This window comes from Drosophila busckii, chromosome 2R (genome assembly GCF_011750605.1).
Source record: "Drosophila busckii strain San Diego stock center, stock number 13000-0081.31 chromosome 2R, ASM1175060v1, whole genome shotgun sequence".
NCBI classification, from domain to species: Eukaryota; Metazoa; Arthropoda; class Insecta; order Diptera; family Drosophilidae; genus Drosophila; species Drosophila busckii.
Window position 1 is genome coordinate 22077610 of NC_046605.1, and position 22878 is coordinate 22100487.

A 22878-nucleotide genomic window follows, 5' to 3' on the forward strand; every position below is an offset into this window, starting at 1 on the left:
ATCTAGATATATATGTTATCTGTAATCTACTGCGTTCTCGATGTTTTCTTTAGAGGCCAGAGTCGAGTTAATTTGAAAAGAGTTCTCAAGATGTTGTCTGAAAGCGATAACATCTATTCTTCATTGATCTATCTGACATTGATACCATTTGTTTGGATATCAACAAAAAGTGCTATACAGTCTGAATCTGGGTCCCAGCTGTGACAGATATTTACATGAGCATCTGGTATCCCATCATATAATGCGAAATCAATGCAAGTTGCTGTGTGTGGTGAACCACTCGCAAGCATTTTAGCCTCTCGGGCTGCAATGGAATCTGCTGAATTGTATGTTTCACTCCACAGCCAATGTCTGGCATTCCAGTCACCTCCAACTAGGTATCTTTGACCGCAAGAAGCGATTATGTTAGTGAAATGCCTTTCTTCGATATTATTCCTTGGAGGACAGTATATGGCGCTAACTTCTGTCTCCCAAACCTGTGACAACTTTTATTGAAGACATCTGAATAATTCGTGTTTCGATAGCTCTTAGTGGGAAATGGCGAAGAGAACTCCTCACCAGAGCTCGCAAGAAGTGGTCCCTTTTTGCAAAAAGTCCCAAAAAGAACTGTTGCTCGCAGACACAATTGAAAACGGGATCAAAAAGAAACTTCAACCCTGTTTTTACTCAGCGTGAACTTTGCTCAATCAGTGATAGTTTCTTGTCGCTCTCTATATGTACGCGCTCACTCGAGACACTTTTAACTTTTATAATTTTCGCTACCTGCTGTCGCGTCAGCGCGTCGGCCAGTACAGGCAGCCCTTATTTTGCGCTTTTTCACATACTTTTTTCACATACATTTCATGCCGTTCTCTGATATGTACATATATTCCTACGCATTAACGTCCCAGCAAGTGACCATTTCTATCTATATCACCCTTTCACGCTTTGCCTATCATGAAATAAAGCAACAACAAAGCACTAATGAAGCAACAACAGAAAAGACACACGCAAATCGTTTTTGCTCAAATGAGCAAATGCCGAGGCTCAGTTGAAGAGCGCCGAGCAAAAATATCACTTTCAAACTGATGTCGCAAGAGCGCATCGTGTGTTCTCTCACCGATCAACATAAAACAGAAAACACGAGTGAAATCAGTTTGAAGTGTTCTGTTCAGAGAGTGAGCGAGTCTGTATAATATTTCCCTGTTATTTCAGTGAGCAGACAGCTTGTCTAATTTTGGTTGAGCATATTTTGGGAGCTCTGCTCCTCACTAATACTGCCGCTCCTCCTTATTATGACTTGCTTGTTTATACGCGTCGTTACGAGGCAGACGGGAGCTGCACAGCATTGTTAGCCCTCGCGCGAGGGGATTAGGATGCAAAGAAAGCTTGCTGTAGTATTTTACCTTGTGTTCAGCTATTACATCTCTGACTGGTTAAATACTTAGGTCTTTCTGTCTTTTCGTTTCGAACGAACCACAGTGCCCCGGTGATAGTTCTAAGGATCTTTGACTGAACTCTCTGGACAATATCAATATTGCATGCTGGCGTCCCCCATAGTTGGGAGCCATAGGTTCAGATGGGCTTAAGTACGGAATTGTAGAGCCATTTCTCCACTTCGACCTGCATAGGGCACCTCAAACGGCTGAGTTATTCTCAGATAGCTGTATCGTCAGCATAGGTGAATGTTGTTAGTTGTCTACTTGTTGGAATATCTGCTGTGTAAAGGACATAGTGTTGGTCCAAGTACGCTGCCTTGTGGGACTACATAGCAGAATTGCATTTCACTGAAAATTTCCTGTCGTATAGATAATGCTTGGGATACATCTAAATATATTGCAGTGCAATATTCTCAGTGTTCGAATGCGCTTCTTATTTCAGATATTATGCGAATGACCTGAATTGATGTGATGGGATTTTTTTTATGGATTCTTAGATATGTATTTATCCGAGTCAGCAAACATTTTCCAAAGAGTTTTGATAGGCATGATAGTAGGGATATGGGTCTGTATGACGATGGATTTATGTGATCTTTGCCTGGCTTCGGTATCATTATTGTTATTGATTTTTTCCATCTCTCTGGAAAGGAACCAAGCTTGGTGATGGCATTGAAGAGTTGCGCGAGGGTGCAAACTACACAAGGAGGGGAGCTCAATAATCATTTTTGGCGTTATTTGGTCGAAGCCTGGTGATTTTTTCGGGTTCAACTGATTTTTGATGATGTGTGCGATTTCGTTTGGGCGAAATTCCATTGGCTCTTGCTGAAGCTGAGAGTCACTTGTTAATGTTGGTAATGTGAATGCATTTGTCGCAGGATTTGGCTGAAACACATTTTTAAGGTCCTGCCAATGTTTTGGCTCTGTCTTCACAACTGCGGGTCCAGCGCCTAGTTTGGTTTCTTTTGGCATCACGGTTTCTGGTCTCTGGAAAGGAACCAAGCTTGGTGATGGCATTGAAGAGTTGCGCGAGGGTGCAAACTACACAAGGAGGCGTTTTTTAATCTTTGGCATGCATACGGCGACCTGTGAGATTGACATTCTCGTCGTAGGCCTCGCTTTTCTGGAACGAGTTGCTCGATTTGCTGACTTGTCTTTTTTTGAGTGTAAGGCGTTTGTGCGTTTTGAGGAGTTGCAATGCGGGTTGCGGTGACAAAATTGGACTCTAGTGTTTTAATAAGGCTGTAGACATCATCTTTAATGTTGAGTACAGGATTTAGCGTAATATGTGAGCTTATATATGTCCTATAGCAGATCCATTTGGTTTTGTATGAGGTCAATCAAAGCGGTTGATCATCAGTTACTGGATGACTGAGTAAATTCATTAGGACAGGTAAGTGGTCAGATGAGAGATCTGAGAGTCTAGGAAAGTCGGGCAGTTTGTTTGGGTCTGTTGGACCAAGTATGTTGGTCTACCGGGGAAAACGTGGTCGAGTTTGTTGCTGGCTTTTATAATAGCATTATAAAGATGCTTTCCTTTTAGAGTCACTAGACGAGATCCCCAGTGTGTGTGCTTTGCATTGTAGTCTCCTGCTGCTATAGAATGGTCTGACAATAGCATGACAGCAATGTGTTTGTCGAGCAAGAATTAAGATAACTCAAGTTTATGCTGTGAAACGCCGTTAGCATTCCACTTGGGGAAGGCATTGATTATTTGGACTAATGTGTTACTAACATTTGTATCAAGATGATCTGATTTCGCATTACATCTTGCATAGTTGTCCGCATGAAGGACATGAACTCCATAATGCTTTGGATGGTGTCGATTTTTGTTTTTGAGTAAGGTGTTTTTAAATGCAATGTAGTTCAGGCAGAGGGCTCCAATCCTGATTTTAAAGCAAAAATTAAATTGTTCCTTGTTGAAATCCGGAGTCAAACGACGATAATTACAGCCTCTTTAATGTGCTTTGTCATTACCACCGCAGTTGCTGCACTTTTTGGTACTTGAATCGTCTTTGCTTCCTAGGCAGTATGCGGAGTCGTGAAGCTGTCCACAAACTTCGCACACCGATCGGAGTGTGCAGTATGACCGTTTGTGGCCATATTCTTGACAATTCATACATTGTACATGGTGGTTGCGTTTATGTGGTTCTTCTACAGTAATTCTACGATACAGTAGAAACTGAAGTTTGTATGTAGGGTGCACTTCATTTTTTTAGGAGTATTGTTGTCTGGCTCCAGTTCTACCTTGAAGAGCGGTTGAGGCTTCTTATCCGTGTTTAATATGTTGAAGACTGTTTATCGTTAAAAACTTTATCATTTAGAGCCTGAGTTATTTCCGCTGTTTCATCTGAATCAGCTTTATGCCCTTTAAGACCACTTGTAAGCCCTTGCTGCCTTTTAATTGATATATGTAAAAATTAATTTTAGTCTCGTTTAGATGCTTGGATAATAACTTAAAGCTGTCTTCTGACTTCGTTTGAACTTTTGTTTCTCGAATATTACCCTGTACAAGTGAAATTATGTAGAAGTTGTCTTGTCCAATGAGGTCTATGATTTTGCTCCCAAGGGCATTGGAACTTTTTTCCCGTATATATAGCGGAGGCGGCTTTGGCTTCCTTCTTCGGGCGGCAGATCATCTGACTTGTCGGCTAGAAATTGAAATCTATTGGTGGTGCTAAGTTTTTCGCTTGAGGCTGCGTTCAAATTGCTGCGGGTCATTTTCGCTCTTGGCATTAAGAGCCCCTAAGCCTAACTTCCGTTTAATTTGAATGTAGCGATCCATTCCAGTTTGCACGAGCGGGCCATCGCTTTGCATGCCAGCTTTTGCTTGTTCGGTGGTTACTCAGTGCACTTGGTGCTCTGAAACGGTAAAGAACGATCTCGTTCAGGTCTTAAGTACAAGTGGTCGAATTTTAGGTCTGGGGTTTTTGACCGTTCCAAAAGTACTGCATCACCAGTATTTTGAGTTTGCTCGGCCACGAAAGAGAAGTACACGTTGTTTCGCTAAAGCGAAAGCCGTCGTTATGATTCATCTTTTTAGTTTTTGATATATTTTATATATTTATAAATATTAATTAATCAAATAATTAGTCAATAAATTAAATTAGTTAGTGCGTTTTAGTGCGTTTTCATCGCACTAAGTGTCTTTTCGCGTTTACACTAGTTATACACTCACTGCATTCAAAACTTGTGAGATTTATATCCGGAGCTGTATAAAAACACGTCGGCATGCGACGACGGTTATTGTGTGATTAAAGATATAAACATATATTTTAATTGTTTCGCCTTGGTTGAGCCTCATCTCGTTTAATAGAAATATGGCAACGCTGTGCGCGAAGAGCTCAACTTCTCTGGCTTCACCTGAAATGCCATTAGAATTCCAAATACAGATCTTGAGAGTGTTCATTGTGAGGCCGAAGCATTGTTGAGGGACAGATGGCTAGCTCTATCCCCGTTCCAATGCTTAATACTGTTTGCCATTTCCAGAACCATCTTTTCCAGTCTTTCTAAGCGTTGGTGGCTTGCTTGTTTTGGAGCTACGAAAGGAATTGTTGTTGTTGCTGTTGCCATAGCTGAAATTGTTGTTGTAGAAGTGATTGTATATCAAGCTGTCTATGCTGCTGTTAACTGTTTACATGTTGTTGTTGGGAATTCTGCGTTTGCAAATTGATTAGCCGTAGCTGAGCAGACCCGAGGATTTCATTAGTATTTCTCTTGGCTACGGCTGCGTAGGAGGCAACTCCATTGCCCTCGGAACTGCGAGAAAGTTTCTGTTTTGGTTGTAGCATTGCTGCCTTCCTGCTGTTGCCCGTCTGCAATGTCGGAAACTGTTGCCTCTTGCCGTGTTGAGATTTACTGGTTGACGAGTACTGCTTTGTGTTGTTTTAGCGCTCGTTGCAGTTCCCATCTTGGCCCCGAGCACAACCCTGTCCATATGGTTGTAACCACAGTGGAAGCAAGTTGGCGGTGCTTCTACAGTGCGTGCACATTGATTAGTGGCCTGTTAAACATTATTTCTAAGTACAAAAATAATGAATGGTTGAGTGAGCGAGGAATTTTAGTGGCTAAGAATAGAAATGTAGATGTAGAATAAGATCATTGGAATAATGCATTCATTAAAATCTGTTGACCGCGTCACAAATGAAGGTGAAATCACCAACTATCCAATTGAATTTTTAGACTCCTTGGATGTGCCTGGCTTACTAGCGCACAATTCATGCCTAAAGGTTGGCTCCGTAGTACTCATGCTTCCAAACATAAACCAACCAAAACTGTGCAACGGTACACGTTTGGTGTACATTGTTACAACATTGATGAACAATGTAATTTACGCGACGATACTCAAAGGAAAATTCGACTATAAACAAATCACAAGGCCAATCCTTGAAAGTTTGTGTCTTAAATCTAGAATATCCATGTTTTTTCCTTGGTCAATTATATGTGGCATGTTCACGGGTCGGAAGAACATCTGTGTTGTTTATTTTGCGCCTGATAATAAAACAAAAAATATTACAAGGTACTTAACTGAAGAGTGCAACCTATGCACCAAATTGCAGGAACAATAATAAGTGAGTAAACTATTTATTTACAAGCTTATTTATGGTGAGTGGTGAGTGCTAGCTGCTAAGGCCATCGACTCGACAGTTAACAGTGTCTAAGAAATGGATTAGTAGTTTTACATTATTAGGGGAAAAGAGAGATGGGTTGGGTCTGGCCAAATAGAGGGATCCTCGAGTTGTTGAGTTGCGGGCAGGTATCCGGTAAGTGTTCTAATTTTAACTTTCCCACGCATTTGGGGCATCAGGGCTTTGATTTTACTTTTTGGCAGGTGCTCGTGGGTTAAAGTTCTGAGCCGGGTCTGTTGTCTGTGCCATGATCGCGAACAGGTTCCTTGTTGTTAGTAATTTCCTTAATTTTTAGTATGTCCTTGATGTTGCGCTATAAGTTGTCTCTCACACCTGGGATGACTGTTAGCCGCAGATCGTTACCCTTTATACCTATGTGCCCAGGGGTCCAAAGAAGTTTTATTTCGATTAGGTGTTTAATGCATAGATATCGAATTTGGCATATCAGACTGTTTTGGTTGTAATTACGAATTTGCCTTTAAGCTCGAGAGCATGTTGAATTGCTTTTATAACGAATTCGGTGGAGACTGTTGAGAAGTAAGCACGGAGGAAATCTGATGAAACAACTATCCCCGATACACGACTGCGAAGTTAATGGAGTCAATTGTTTTTGATCCGTTACTGTAAAGCCAACTCCAGTTCAGGAATTGTTCCGATCCAGCATCTAGCATTTGCAAAAATTACACTTTTGGGTGTTTCCGATTTTTATACACTTTGACATTTTTGTAAAAAATGGAAAAAGGGTATTAGGAAGTTGCTCAAATGTATGTAACAGGGAGAAGGAGGCGTGGCAGACCCCATAAAATACCCATAATTCTTGATCAGCTCGACGAGACATTTCAAATACGAGCTGAGTCGTCTGTCCGTCTGTATGAAATGCGTGTTCCTCAGCAACTATAAAAGCTAGAACCAAATTTGGTTTGTAGGTGCTCCTATATCCAGGACACTACGCTTTATTTTATTTTTTTTTTATTTCCTCCCCCCTCCCCCGCAAATCGAAAAAAACAATATCTAAGACAGTAAAAAAATCTTTTAAAATCTGAAAAAATCAGAAATTGCCTATCATGTTTTCGAAAACCGATTCGTCAAAACTATCGATAAATAAACATTGAATTATTCAGCGGGGGTGCACGGTGCTGACGCGCCATACAAACGTGGCTGCCGACGGTAGCGGCGCGTCGCTGCTGACGCTACTGCGAAAACGAGCTGTGACGCGTTAGCTTTTTTGTGTGTATGCGTTTGTGAGTGCATGCGTGTGTTTGCTGCGATACACTAGTCAAAGTGTATTTAAATGTTGGTGGCGCCCAACTTTAACCTGTCCACTTGTTTTAATACGTGAAGGGCCGTGTTCACTTTGTGTCCCTGTAGTCGCCAAGGGACCGAGGGGCTGGTTTTGTTCCACTTATATGGCATATCCAATTGATGTTTTTTAAAGAAAATGGAGCATCTGCGGATGGCTGACAGGACTTCGAAACTTTGGCACTGTTTAACTGTTGTGTTAAAATCCTTTATCAGAATTGTATTGGTCAAGTCGAGAATTTTGGGAATGATCTTAAAAGTCTGCTACTTCAGGGAGACCCGCTTCAGCTAAAAGGCATTTTGTCGGAGTTGTGGGGAAACACCAATGCTTCGGCGTACTGCTGCCTAGTATGCGGCGGGAGAAATGTTGGAAGCCCCGCACCAACCATAGATTGCGAGTCCAAAGTCGATTTTGGCCAGCATTAGGGCTCTGGTGGTATTTACTTAGACCCAAGAAACTTAATGATATTAAGGCGTTTGTTAAGGCTATCTCCAAGATTGGTTAACACAGTGTTGTTTAAACGTAAGTCTACTGTCGAGTGTGAGGCCGAGAATTTTAAGACTAGTAGTATATTCTATTGTTATGTTTTTAATAGTTAAAGTTGGATATGTACATTAATTTTTTTTTATAAATATGGAATAGTTTGTATTTTTTTAAAGCTCAGGTGGCTCCTGACAGCTTGCCCCATTCGACGATTTCTTTAAGTATTTGTTTAAAATATGATGGCAGTGTCTGAAGATGATGGCATCGTCAGCATATACTGAGAGTTCTATTTTTATACACTTTGACATTTTTGTAAAAAATGGAAAAGGGTATTATGAAGTTGCTCAAATGTATGTAACAGGCAGAAGGAGGCATGGCAGAACCCACAAAGTATTTTCTTGATATATTCTTGATCAGATCGATGAGCTGAGTTGATATAGCCATGTCCGTCTGAATGTTTGAGCAACTGTTTCTCAGCAACTGTAAGAGCTAGAACAACCAAATTTGGTATATAGGTGCTCCTATATCCAAATCCGAACGCTTTTATTTTTATTTTTTTTAATTTCCTCCCCCCTCCCCCGCAAATCGAAAAAAAAACTATATAAAGCAGTAAAAAAAATCTTTCAAAACCTGAAGTAAATCACAAAATTGGCTTGTCATGTTTTCGACCGATTTCAGAACGATCGGATAAATAACTTAGGAATTATTTACATTTTAATTTTCAATATAGACAGCGGGGTGCACGTGCTGAGGCGCCATTCAAACGTCGCTGCGAGTAGCGGCGGCGCGCTGCTGACGCTACTGCGAAAACGAACTGTTGACCCGTCCGCTGTTTGTGTGTATGTGTTCATACGAGTGCATGCGTGTGGTGTGCTGCGATGCCCTATTCAAAGTGTATCTAAAAGTTGGTGGCGCCCAACTTTAATTTGTCCACTTGTTTTATGATTTAGTATTATATTATTGGGCGATTGAAAAGCAACCGTGAACAAGCCCACAGATTGTGGAATACCGTTGTGTTATTTATAAAAGTTGGTTAAGGTGTTATTAACTCTAACACGGATGGATCGCTTGGTCATGAAGGCCTTCACGAGGTTGAAGATCTGAGGACCTATCCACCACCGCGAAAGTTGCTCAAGTATAGAGGTGACTCCAACGCGGTCAAATGCCCTTTCGAAATCGGTGTTATGCTGTTGCATGAAGGCAGTTTGTTTACGGTTAATTTTTGACATAACCCACATGAGCCACTGGCAAGGATTATTTTCAGTGTTTTACTCAAGCAGGAGAGTAGAGATATAGGATGGAAGGATGATAATTTGTGGGTAGGATAGTTTGGCTTTAGTGTTGGGATTATTGTAGCTGTTTTTCAAGTATGCGGATAGCTACCCACATCTAGCATACTATTATTGTAAATTTCTAGTAACTTTTGTTTAACTTCCATTGGTAAGTTCCGAACAGAGAACTGCAGGGGTGGCACTTTTTAAGCAACATGGTGGCATCCGCATCCGTCGGTGGACTTAGCTTTATATAGATTGAGCTTTAGTTGAAGATCTAAAGCCAAACTACACTCACGAAAGAATCTGAGAAACAATGGGTGAATGACCGCTTAGGTTGCAAAGGATATACCGATTAGACTCTGCTTTTAAGAAAACTGGCGTCTGCCCGCAACGATAGCTAGTCAAAGACTGTTAAACTTATAATCGGTATATTGAAATAGATCGTTTGAATTATATAAAGACAAGGAAAAATACACTTTGCTGTTTGCCGATCGGCGAGTATATAATATTTTATTATATTTATGTATGCTTCCTAATTATTTTGATTTGATTATTAAGAACAAACAAGGGATGCAACATAAGTCACTAGAGAAATTGAATTACGCCCGAAACATTTCCGCGCGGAAATTTCCTTGGCGACAACTGATTGAAAGCTAAATAGTTTAGTAATCTGATTTGACTGTGGCACAATGAGGAAAGGTTTGCCGTTAATAATGGAAAGCTGTCAACTGCACAGAACAGTCGCATGTTGATGATTAAAAGGCGTTTAAATAACTCCTGGGTTTTTCGAGCTGTTGTCCATGTGATGAACACTATTTTAGTTTTATATTGAATTTTAATAATGTTTGGTCATGCAAGGCCAACAAATCTAACGCCTCAGCTACGAACAGCTGATCTAGCTTAATCTCGCACTTTGGCTTTGGACAGCGCTGAAGAAGCTCACGCGCTTTCTTCTTTGCGCTTGCATTCGGCACTGCGCTAATAAGATCGCGCTCTCTTTGTGCGTGCTCACTAAGTTCATCTTTCTATGCACTTGCATTCTGCACAGCTATACTCGCTTTCATTTTCATCTTCTATCACTTAACAAATCGCTAAGAATTAAAAGGCCGTACATACAATATTCTTCTTAAGACTTTCGATCATCGTATACTTACAAGTTTAGTTTCCTTCGCTGTCGAAAAAAGCCACTCTCGCTTACAATTGTTAATAAAATCATTCGGCCGTGCCGTAAACATATGGATTTAGAATAATAATTGTGAGCTTAAGTAATTTAACTTGCCTCCTCAAAGCAGGAATATAAATACATACATATATACAAAGAAAAACATTTTTTATATATATATATATATTTGGGCTTTTAATTCGCGATTTGCAATAATACAGCTACCGACAAGTCGATAGCGCAACAAATGTCAATGCGGTGTTGAAATGCACTCTTCAATGCACGTTCAATTTTTTTAATGGCGTAGACTTTTCTTTCTAATGTCAAAAAATTGGAGAAATGGCGGGCTATTTAAAATAACACTTCTTAACAAGCTTTGTATAACTTTAAGGTAGCCTTCCCTATTTTATAAATATAAAAAAAAAACCATTAGATCCGGACTTTGCTACTCAATACTTACATTCTTAAAAACGAATATGTGAATGAAAATTTTCAGATTAGTAATGTTTTTAATACCTATAAGTATTTTGTTTGATTTAAATTATACTAAACTAAATATTTGCGTGGAACCTAGTGTCAATGCAAAATAAAATTTTGTTTGCTAATATTTCGCAGATTTATAGTCGGGTTCATCACTGCCCCCTCCGCCATCCTTGGGTAATTTACGTTTCTGTATAATTGTCTGCAAAATGTATAAGAATTTGAACTACGTCATATTTGTGAAATATAAAGTAATGCGCACCTGAATCTTTTGCCACTCGCGATCTAGTTCGGCTTTTTCATTCTTTTCCGTTTTGTTCTTGCGCGTCTTACGGCCATCCTGCATCTTGACGCCGTATTGAAATGCAGCTTTAGGCAGTGCCTCTTTTGTGCTCATGTAATCGGAATATTCTTCCTGTGTATCAAAGTCCCAACGTCCAATAGGTCCTTTTTTATTTCCCAAATCCATTTTGGTATAGTCCACCTCATCATCGGAGTCGTCTATGGCATCGTTCATCTCTTCTAAGCCTGGATAACACTCGGCATATCCCTCAGGTTCGTTGGCAAACCGCGCAGCCATTGCCTTTGAAATTTTTGTAGGTGGTGGTATGTTGACTTGAATAGGATCTATGGATTCTGGCACAGCGTCGCCAAAGTAAGACTGACTTGATGGCTTCGATTGACGATCGCTACATGATGTACTTGGCTGATAGTCTTCCACATCATCATATATGTTGTCGATAACAGCTTTGTTTGAGTTATTGCTTCTGCTTCTAATTAAGGCGGCGTTACTGCTTCTGCTTTGCTGTTGACCTCGAACATGCTCCACCTCCTTTTCGTAAAAAAGCGGCTTGTCCTTGTCGCGCTTTTTGTTCTTCTTGTTTCGACCGCCAGCGCGAAGGTAACTTAAGATCTGTGACAACTTATTTATAACAATATCATTGGTGGTCAGCGTGGCAATATCCTCGCGTGCCACAGGTACTTCATGCTTAGAGCGTTTTAATGTTGTCGGTATATCCATATCCATTTCATCCTCCATGTCAATCACGTATGCCATGCGCCCGGGCCCAAACAATTCGTTGCGTGGTACCTCCCTGCAGCGCCGAGACTGTATGAGATTGTATATGTTGCGGGCCATTTGGCTGTTTATAGCATTTATATCTTCCGCCTCGCGTCGTTCTGCCTCGAGCTGCTCAGCTACAGCTGCAGCTTCGGCCAGCTTCTCGCGAGCCACTGCTGCAGCAATTTCTTCCTCCTCGGCTTCCTTGACATGCAGTTCAGAGCGCACTTTTTGAAGCAGCGCATAATCAAGACCCTTTACCAAATGAGTGTGCTGCATGTCGCCGCCCAAGAACTTGGACTCCTGTATAATCCGTCGCCTGCGCTCAGCTGCATCGATCCCAGATTTGAGATCGGGTGCCACAGAACGATATGCATTTGTACTGTTGCCATGTCCAGGTGTGGACGAATTCTGGTAATCAGGATTAGCGTTATCGCGACGCTCGCGAGCGCGATCGCGATACTTCTCGGATAGCTCTTGAAGCTTAACATCCTCCTGTTTCTTTAATGCTGCATAGAAATTTTTTTTTTTGCGTCGCAAATCAGTGCGTTCGTTGTTACTCTGAATTTTATTCTTTTCGCTCAATGATGCGGTTGTTGCAAACTGTGCTGTGGCTAAGGAATTACTACTTGCACTGCTAGTTGTAGAACCTGTAGGCTGCGTACGTGGTGTGGCCAGCAGCTTACGGAAATCATCATTAGTGAGACGCACGGAAGGTGGAGCATCTATATGGACATCCGACATTACGATAAAACTGCTTTAGGAATATGTAATGTAATATATATATTCCTCTTGTTCGTAGAGTAATACGGCTATTTTTTTTTTAATTAGTTACGTTCTTATTTTCTTCAAGCAATATAACTAAGATGGCACGATTAATTATATGATATATTATAGTCGATTATTTTGTGTCAAATAGCGATTTAATTGATTCCAACAATGGTCTCGGTTAATTGAAACATTAATCGATTGTACTACAAAATATTTGCGTCAATTTTCATTTAGTGTGTTCAAATGCATAAACTTTGTTGGACCCGCGCTTCAAGAAAATCCACTTCAAAGGATCGATGATGGCCTTGGCTTCAACTATGAAATACAAGGAAAAAATTGACCGCACTTTCACAGATGGATGCTACAGAAAAAGAAATACAGTAAAAACGTTACGTCTGTCCAAACTATTGTTGCTTAATTCAGTATTGAAAAACGAAATAGATTAACTGAATAATACTATTATGTACTAAATAAAATATATATCAATGTAATCTAATTTGTGTACCTTATTATTATTGATGGTAGAAATTGCATGACATTTACATGCTGTATGTAAGCAAAAAATGTAAATTGATTAGTCGATTATTTTAAGTGTGACTGCATTACCAATCAATGCCTGAGGTGCAGAACATGCATCATGTTTTATATTTTATACTATTGGTTTATATATATATATATATATATACATATGTATATAGAAAATCTTGTAAATTCGACGTAAATATAAAATATCTAGACGTAAACTTTAATTATTTTTTTTTGCTCATGATATTAAAAAGTAAATAATAATAAATGTAAATAATCTTAGTGGTCTGCGAGCTTTTATTTTACTCATTAAACAAATTTTCACACAAATTTCTTTCCTTATACAAAACATCGATGATTTTCATAAGCATCGAAAAATATCGATGTGTCCATACATCGATGCTTGTGCACTTCTAATCAATATACCTTTTTTTTACATTTTTCCATCATCCACACTAAAAGTGGCAAGCCATCGATGATACTATCGATAAGTCGAGATCTTTTCTTGTTACAAAATACAATGCAACCATCTGATACGGCTTACATAACTTCGAATATAATGGTTCTGTTAAACTATCAATTAACAAACTAGCACAACTGCAACCTTTTATTTATTACAAGTTTTATTTTCTTAAACTAGAAGTGGAAGGCTATCGATGGGTTTTCACTATCGAGCTGCCATCGATATCTGCTTTGGATTATAGATTGTTCTCCATTAAAAGAGAGCTTGTTACTTGTGTACTTTTTCATTTGAAAAGTATTGAAATTTTGGAAAATAGGACGAATTATATAAGAGTCAGACCAACACACAGATATATAGAGTGAACGACTAGAATGCACCTACCCTAAAAATGACAATGTTTTTTACATAGTGGCACTGCTCACACCCGAAATGGCGGTATTGCTCCTCGAGCAATACTTGAAGGCTGGCCGACCTGCGAAATGTAAAAATGGTCGCATGCATTTTTCAATATCTAGTCCGTTTAGAGGGGTGCGTGTGAAGTAGCATTTTTTGTACAAAATATAAAAGGGTGGCATGAAGTTGTGCAAATTTATGTAATAGGAAGAAGGAGGCGTGGTATATATATTCTTGATCAGTAAGGCGTCGATATACCCATGTCTGACAGTCCGTCTGTATGAGTGTGTGTTTCTCAGCAAATATAAGAGGTGGAGTCACCAAATTTGGTATGTAGGTGCTCCTAAGCCTAGGACAAATCGCATTTTTTTATAACCTCCCACCTCACCCGAAAATTCAAAAGATAAATCTTAAAAAAAAATCGCACATAACTTCAGAACATAATTTCAGAATGTTCGGAATTATTTGCATATCAGTTTTTAATATAGACAGCGCCGCAGTCGGTGCCGCCGCTGCTGAAGCTACAGTTGCTTGCAACATAATAGTCTTTAAATCTAATTTTACAGATGTCCTGGTGTGTCCATTAGAGAACGGCAGGGGTGATTCTTCAACACCATTGTGGCATTCACAAATCATTGGCATGGGTAAATACGCGCTCACACAACCAGTGTTGCCGTTTTGGGGTTTTATACCCTAGATTTGGGGCTTTATTAATTGGACTGGGGTGAAAATTTGGAATCTAGGGGGAACATTCTTCAGGGTTTTTTAATTATTTCCACATTTTCACAATTTTTGCGTCAAAACTCAATTGAAGTGCCAAAAAAAAAAAAAAGCTCGCTGACCTGTGAAAAACAAACAAAAAGAAAAGGTCTGCAGCTAAAAATTTGTAAATATTTTTTTTGGGATTTTTTCTCAAAAAAAAAACGCTAAATCAAGGGATTTTTGTCTAAAAATTTTCGGCAACACTGCACACAACACATGGGCATAAGCTTATACTCACATATGTACAATATGTACAATACATAGGTACTTGCAAAGTCCCGAAAAACAAGCCCAAAGGAAATGTGCGCGCTCTGAACTTTGAGTCAACCCACGCAAAAGGCTTGTAGGCTACCAATGAAAAATTGTCGGGCGGCAACAGCCGCAATATCGGCTGCTTTTGTCGGTAAGTAACAATGTAAGTAACATGGTAATTTTTGGGGTGGGTACACTACTGCCGTTTTCTAGTGCCCATGAACAAGCCGGCTGCTGAGCTTTATGTAGTGTCAGATTGTACGAAATTATGTTATTATGAAGGTTTAATATCGAGTTGGCCAAGGTGAGCATCGCAGACAAGCAGCGCGAGCAGAAGGAGTAGTCGAAAATGTGCGTCGCAGTCGTGAGAGGCCAAAGAAAATACACACTGGGACTTGCGTGTGCTCACGCATGAAATACAACACTTTGAATTCCATAATGAGAGACGACTTCTATATGCCTAGCAGCTTCAAAGAGTCGGTGTGTTCCAGCGATGCAAATAAAATAAATAAATCTTCATTACAGAATGAAATAACAGGAAAATATTGTTCTCTGAACAGAACACTTCTAACTTGTTTCTCTTATGTTTTCTGTTTTATGCTGATCGGTGAGATCATGGTAGAACAATACAAGGTAGCGGACTGCGCTCTTAGGTTACTAAGCTTCTTCTTCCTTTTTGCTGCTTTCTCGCTCTCGCTGTTTTCGTTTTGCATACGGTGTGAGCGGGAGCGAATGAAGCTAAGTACCCAAACACTCAAAAAGAAGAGCGAAGTCCGCTACCTTGTATTAATGTATCATGGGTGAGAAAACACACGAAGCGCTCTTGCGCATGATACAATAATACAAGGTAGCAAACTGTACTCTTAGGTTACTTAGCTTCTTCTTCCTTTTTGCTGCCTTCTCGCTCTTGCTTTTTTCGTTTTGTATACGGTGTGAGCGAGAGCGAATGAATCTAAGTACCCAAACACTCAAAAAGAAAAGTGCAGTCCGCTACCTTGTATTATTGTACATGCTCTTGCGACAACAGTTTGAATGGGATATTTTTGCTCGGCGGCTCTTTAAACTGAGCCTCGGGAACTGAAGCAAAACGATTTGCGTTCGAGCACAAATGTGTCTTTTTTGTTGTTGTTTCATTAGTGATTTGTTGTTGCTTTATTTCATCATAGGCAAAGCGTGAAAGGGTGAGAGAGATAGAAATGGTCACACATACATACTCAAGACACTCTCACCGACTTAAAGTTTCTCGAGTGAGCGCGTACATAAAGAGAGCAACAAGGAAACTCTCACTGATTGAGCAAAAGGAGCACGCTGAGTAAAAACAGGGTTGATGTGTCTTTTTCATCTGTTTTCAATTGTGTCTGCGAGCAACAGTTCTTTTTGGGACTTTTTGCAAAAAGGGACCACTTCTTGCGAGCTCTGCTAAAAAGTGGAAGCATAAACTTTCTGGATGATTGGGCCCCAGGCAAACTTCGTGAGCTTTCGTGCTGAGTTCGCGACCCGACCACTCATTCCGAAATTAAAGCAGATGCAAACAGTGTTCACAGATCATTGCCTAAGTGGCTTTCAACGCATGAGGGTGGGTACGCAGCGCAGCGCGCTGATATTTTTTCTATGTATGCGTGCAGCCCTTAGAGCATGCGATCATAAGCGATCGCGAGTGCGAGTGGCCAGATGCAATGAAGACCCTTTTGAATGTATGCTTGCATATGTGTGTGCTTCTGTTTGCAAGCCCAAGCACTTCAAAAATTAAATTTTTTTATTTCTGCCGCTGACAGCTTTTAGGGTATATTGGGTATATTGAATTTTATACTTCAAATGTATACCTGTCCGCTAGAACGTGGGATCTAAGGTGCCGCGCGTCCTTCTTTGTAGACAGCATATACTTTGTCTTGCCCTCGTTTACCGCCAGACCCACTCTTGTTGACTCCTTTTCGTTAAGAGGAAAATGCAGCGGTGACATCTCGCTTTCTGCGACCAATGATATCATCAGCGTATGCAAGGAACTGCACACTTTTCCACCACGATGTTGAAGAGGCCGCACAATAGAGGGTCGCCTTGTCTGAAACCTCGAACTGTAGTGTGTTGGCGATTTCCTTTAGTCTTTCACACAGAACGCTTGATAGAACCTTATATGAAATTGCTATATGACTGATTCTCCGGTAGTTTGGGCATATCGTGGGGCCTAGTCATGGCTAGGTGGTGGTACGTCCACCTCTTCGTTGATTAGTGGTATCGGGCTGCTTTCTTCAACTGCGGAATTTGTGTCGACATCACCTGCAAGCAGCAAAAGAAATTCTCATTTCATAATCTCAGTGACAAATGCGTATCTGCAACCAGATTTCCATTCTCGTCGCGGCAGTTTGAAAACCTTGGGTCAGACCTGCTGGTATAGTTTTCTTACATCATTTCTGCTCCGCAGCACCTCATGTTCCTCATGCTCGCGTCTTTTTTGCTCGCGTTTTTTCCGTCTGAAAAGGTTTCTCTCTTCCTTTCTCCTTACCGCATGGCTTGCGTTGCGGCAGACTGCAGCGTTCTTTTTTAGGCGGGGCTTTTCGCTGCAGCTGCTTCGCGACACTCCTCATCGTACCATTGGATGCTAGGAGGAGGAGGGCGTCGGAATCTAATGGTCCTTTTAGGGGCAGTGCGCATGGGGTGGGATATGTGTGCCCAAAGTCCGACAGCATCATCAGGTAGGGAGTCGGGTTGGTGGAGCAATTCCGAGAGGTGCATGGTATAGGGCCTATACTTGGCTGCAACAAGATAGTGGTAGGAGTCAATGCTGACTCCGCGGAACGAACGAAAGTCCAGCACGTGTGAGACATGGCTTCCGTCTATCTAAACATGATCAATTTGATTGCGTGTTTGTTGATCAGGGGACAGCCAAGTACCCTTGTGAATGTCGAGGTGCTGAAATCTGGTGCTACTAACTGCCATGTTATGCGCCGTGGCGAATTCGATCAGCCTTAGATCGAAGAGGTAGTCTCGTGGAGGATGATATTCACATCGCGGGTTGGGAAGCGGTCATATATTTCCTCGAGTCTCGCATAGAACACGTCTTTAAAAGCATCGTCCCTTTTCTCCGACGGGGCGTGCGCGCAAATTAGGCTAATTTTTAAATAGAGGCATCTTCTTTATTGAGGGTCTGGACTTTCCAGGTGCATGTCATTAAGTCGTAGTCCTTATTCATTTTGCGGAGGTCGTCAACGTAAGGGGGGTCTTATCAATGTCAGTTTTGTTGATCTTTACTGGATGTCTTTTTTACATGGCGGATGCTAAAATAGCTACCCAGCTGGTGCCACGGGGAGGCTGTGTGTGAACCTACTAATTTTTGAAACAGAGATCGCTCTGGAGGCCACCAGGTTGACCGCGGTTAGAAACTTTATTCTGCTCAAATAAAGCCCAAAAAGCCACCCAGTAATTATAAGACGGAAATGTATAAAAAATAACGTAACTAGCATAGTTCCGATTATTGCATGTCTGGCGTGCTTGCCTATTGTCACGCCAATACTTTTGTGAACAGTCAGGACCTAGCTAAAAGATAAACTTTTTTCATCGGAAAATTTGATTTTTTTTAAACTCATCTGACCAAAATTGGTACATTGTGCAAAATGCTAATCGCCCGGTTTCAATAGTCTGGGTATAGTAATGCGGGAAGCCTATTTGATGGCATCGATCTCCATTTAAATTTGACTAACCCGTCTTTTGGATATGTCTAGCTGCCGTTGAGGTTGTCTGTACATGAATTGTTGCTCTGAACGGCTAGTCTCCGAATTGGCCTCGTGTATCAATATCAGGAGGTCGCCCGCAGCGTTTGTTTTATACATAACTTCTGGATTTCAAAGGAAGTTAGCAATGGTGTTTCGATGTCGATTAAGTCTGATGGGTATATACATAGTAATATTCTTGCAGCTTTGGTGTAGGGCAAATAAGAATTTGTATAATGGATAGTTACGGATTTATAAAAAGAAGAATTTACTGCATCGAATATGCAATATATGTATATATTTTTTTTATGCTCGCGCGCTCGCACTTCTTCTAAAATACCTAATTACACCTAGGAGACTTGCTTGCGCTATAAAATGCTGCGTTTGTGATTTACAGAGAAAAATGGGATATGCACATATAACGCAACGCATATTTTTAAAGTTAATTATGGCCAAATATTGGCGCTGAGATTACTTAACCCTTTTATAACAAATAGAGCTTTAAATCACTCATCATATAATTTGTATTATTCAAAAAACTAGAAACTTCTAATAAATTTGAATTGAATTTGAATCAGTGATAACTTATTACATAAATCTCTTAGTTTTAATTAGTTTTAGTATTAATTTTTTCTTAGTCTTAATTTTTCCTAATGTACAAATCAATCTCATCTCATAATTTTCTTTTTCTTTAATACGATAAATTTAATTATCTATAATTGATGTGTTTAATTTACCTTACTTTTTATTCTGTGACACTTTTTTTTGGAAACGGAAAAACCGAAAATATCTAAAACATTTTGATATTTTTTTAACAAGAGAATATCGTCGATACGATATTTTAAAAATATTCGACATCATTAAAAATTTTCCTTTCAGAAACGATGAATTCTTGTAAAAAGCTTTAAAGCGGCACACCACATGAACCACCAAAGCGTACGCAATAAGAATTTTTAACAAGTGGACAGGTTAAAGTTGGGCGCCACCAACTTTTAAAATACACTTTGACTAGGGCATCGCAGCAAACACACACATGCACTCACAAACACATACACACAAAACAGCCGGACGCGTCACAGCTCGTTTTCGCTGTAGCGTCAGCAGCGACGGCGCGCTGCGTCGGCAGCGACGTTTGTCATGGTGCGTCAGCACGTGCACCCCGCTGTCTATATTGAAAATTGAAATGTCAATAATTCCTAAGTTTTTTATCCGATCTTTCTGAAATCGGTCAAAAACATGACTACGCAATTTTGTGATTTATTTCAGATTTTTAAAGATTTTTGTACTGCTTATATATAGTTTTTTTTCGATTGCGGGGGAGGGGGGTAAATAAAAAAAAAAAATAAATAAAAGCGTAGTGTCCTGGATTATAGGGCACCTGACATACCAAATTTGGGTTGCTCTAGCTTCTTAATTGCTGAAGGAAACGCACTCATACAAGACGGACGGACAGACGGACATGGCTAATCGACTCAGCTCGTCGAGCTGAACAAGAATATATACTTTATAGGGTCTGCCACGCCCCCTTCTCTCTGTTACATACATTTGAGCAACTTCATATACCTTTTTCCATTTTTTACAAAAATGTCAAAGTGTATAAAAAACAAAATAGCGGCCAAGACAATCTTCAATAGACCTGTAGACCTCTCCAGTATTTGGTAAAAGCAAATGTCGAAAAGAATGTGGATCTCCTGATTTATTAGATGGTAATACACTTCCAACTAACTACAATTGCTAAAATTAATTACCTTTCGCTTTATTTTAGGATACTGACGAAGAAGTTTTTAAGTTGATAACAACAAAGTATATGTGCGTGCCTGCAATGTCGTGTGCATAAGATCGTGTGCATATGATTAGCAAAGCAGGACAAATCGATTCAGATTGCCAACGTAAGCTGAAAACAAAAATATTCAATAAGTTATTAATATTAAAACCAATGTTTGCAAAGTTCGATTTTTCTAACCTGTATAGCCATTTGTGATTTTGAAATGTTCACACTTAAATTTCGATAGCCTAGCTTTTCGATATATTGATAGTTTCTCGGTTATATGCATGTATTTTGTTGTATAATTACGAGCTGTCAATAAAAAATATCAAACAACAAATTTTCGCTCAACAAGCGGCATCAAAAGGAGCTCGAGGCGGACGACAAGAAGATTGAAGTGCTGAAACTAACATGCGTTCAGCCAAACGTAGCCCTCTTTCAAATGTGCCTGGAAGCGTACAAATTGATGAAAAAATACTGGCGTTTTTACGAGAGTTACCAAAAGTGGAACTGCATGCCCATTTGAACGGCTGCTTGAACATAAATAGCATCCGTGAATTAGCTGCAACAGTGTACGGAAAAGAGACAGATGAATTTCTGATGTTATCTAAGCGCTTTCTTACATTTAAAAAGGGAGCTAATCTTGACGATTGTTTCGAAAAATTTAGTTTTGTGCACGATTTGACTGCTTCAAAGGTGGGGTTACAGCGTGCAACAGAATTGGTTATTCGTGATTTTGCAAAGGATAATGTCATATATCTTGAGCTTAGAACAACGCCAAAGTCAAATGCTAACATGTCTAGAAGGGATTATTTACAAACTGTACTAGAGTGCATTAGTAGAGCACGCAGCCGGTATTCCATGAAAGTGAAGCTATTGCCATCTATAAATCGGGGTGAGCCGGTTTCTGTCTCCGAGGAAACCGTTGCATTGTCTGTGGATTTTTGTAAACTCTATCCCGATATTATAGTTGGTATTGACTTTAGCGGTAATCCAAATAAGGGAAACTTTGAAGAATTTATGCCAGCGTTAACCTTGGCCCGAAAACACGGATTGATGCTGGCCATCCATTGTGCAGAGATTCCAAACCGTTCAGAAATCAAACAGATGCTAATGTTTGGAATGTCTCGATGCGGGCACGGAACGTATCTTACCAGTGCAGACTACGCTTACATGAAGCAACATAATATCGCAGTCGAGTGCTGTCTAACAAGTAATATAAAGTCAGGCACGGTTGAAAGTCTTCAGTACCATCATATCAAGCGATTAATAGAAGCAGAAGTTCCCAGAGTTCTTTGTACAGATGATAGCGGCGTCTTCGATACTACTCTAAGTAACGAGTTCTACCTGGCAACGGAAGCTTTTGGACTGACACAGACTCAGTGCATCGATCTCACTATGGAAGCTATCGACCACGCTTTTGCGAGTTGTGAGGAGAAGCAAAATCTTAAAATACAGCTTGACGCATTTATATCCCAGATGACCGTCAAAGACAATAGGGTGCATAAAACAAAACGGTACATAGAAAAAAAAACTTGTGAATAGAGCGTGTAATTGACCCCTGTTGCAAATAATTAAATGTTCACAAAAATCGGTATCTACTAAGCTAAGAACATTAAACTTATGTGTAATGTAAATTTTGCCCGCCACAAACAATTGAGTTGCATGACAACTTCTGTTTTTGATAGCCTAATATCAATTATTTGTCTATGTACAAACAAAAATGAATAATACAAATTACTCATGTTGGTAGATAAAATGCTGTGGCATTCTTATCCATAAAGCAGATGGCAAACAAATAAATAAAGTAAATTTTACTTGAAGGGAATATGATGATGCGGATGTTGATAAAATTAAGCATTCAAACTTCAAGCAAACACATCAAAAGTTGTATTAAGTTGAAAATAGTTTTCCTAATACATTTTAATTCAATACTTAATACACACGGAATTTCTTGAAGCTTAATTTACTAAATTTTATTTTCGAAATGATGTAAAAACTGGGATGAAAAACTGGTATTCGATGAAAGTGAAGCTATTGCTTTTGAACCCAGAAACCTAATGGCACACTGTATCAGATTTAACTTGCAAATTGTGCTTAGTTTAAAATTATGAATTAAAACATTTACAATTTTGAAATATATTTAAACAGGCATGTATGAAATTGAAGGACTTCGAACACAAAACTTTTTTTGCATTACAAGCTTTACATGGCTGAACATTGACCTATTAATCTCTATTTGCGACAAAAACGTAAGGTGTGACTAAAGCATACAGATGGACAGACAGATGAACATGGTTACATCGGCTCCGTATGTCTTGCTAATCAAGAATATGTACATTTTGTGGTGTCGATTTAACGTTTTGTTTGAGCGACAAAGAATCTTCGAGAATGCGGCAGTCATGACCGAAACTTTTCGTGCACTTGTTTCGTAAATGATT

The 22878-nt window shown here is 39.8% G+C and overlaps 2 protein-coding genes across 2 annotated transcripts; one reads left to right on the forward strand and one right to left on the reverse strand.

Moving 5' to 3' along the window:
- Positions 1-10797: 10797 nt before the first annotated feature.
- LOC108604070 (protein Red) lies at positions 10798-12703 on the reverse strand. Its single transcript, XM_017993338.2, has 2 exons — positions 11005-12703; positions 10798-10944 (listed from the first exon to the last, which is right to left on the reverse strand). Exons 1-2 carry the CDS (start codon positions 12544-12546, stop codon positions 10864-10866), a joined length of 1623 nt encoding a protein of 540 aa, XP_017848827.1. The 5' UTR covers positions 12547-12703; the 3' UTR covers positions 10798-10863.
- An 8005-nt stretch (positions 12704-20708) lies between these two features.
- Positions 20709-22547, forward strand: LOC108604071 (adenosine deaminase-like protein). The gene has a single exon (XM_017993339.2). The coding sequence runs from the start codon at positions 20849-20851 to the stop codon at positions 21980-21982; it is 1134 nt and encodes a 377-aa protein (XP_017848828.1). The 5' UTR covers positions 20709-20848; the 3' UTR covers positions 21983-22547.
- The last annotated feature ends 331 nt before the right edge of the window (positions 22548-22878 follow it).

Bases quoted from the DNA above. Each gene is read 5' to 3' on its own strand.
- LOC108604070 (XM_017993338.2), bottom strand. From the start codon at position 12,546: ATGTCGGATGTCCATATAGATGCTCCACCTTCCGTGCGTCTCACTAAT. The intron at 10,945-11,004 runs GTGCGCATTACT...TACATTTTGCAG, and splicing joins GCGAGTGGCAAAAGATTCAG to ACAATTATACAGAAACGTAA.
- LOC108604071 (XM_017993339.2), top strand. From the start codon at position 20,849: ATGCGTTCAGCCAAACGTAGCCCTCTTTCAAATGTGCCTGGAAGCGTA.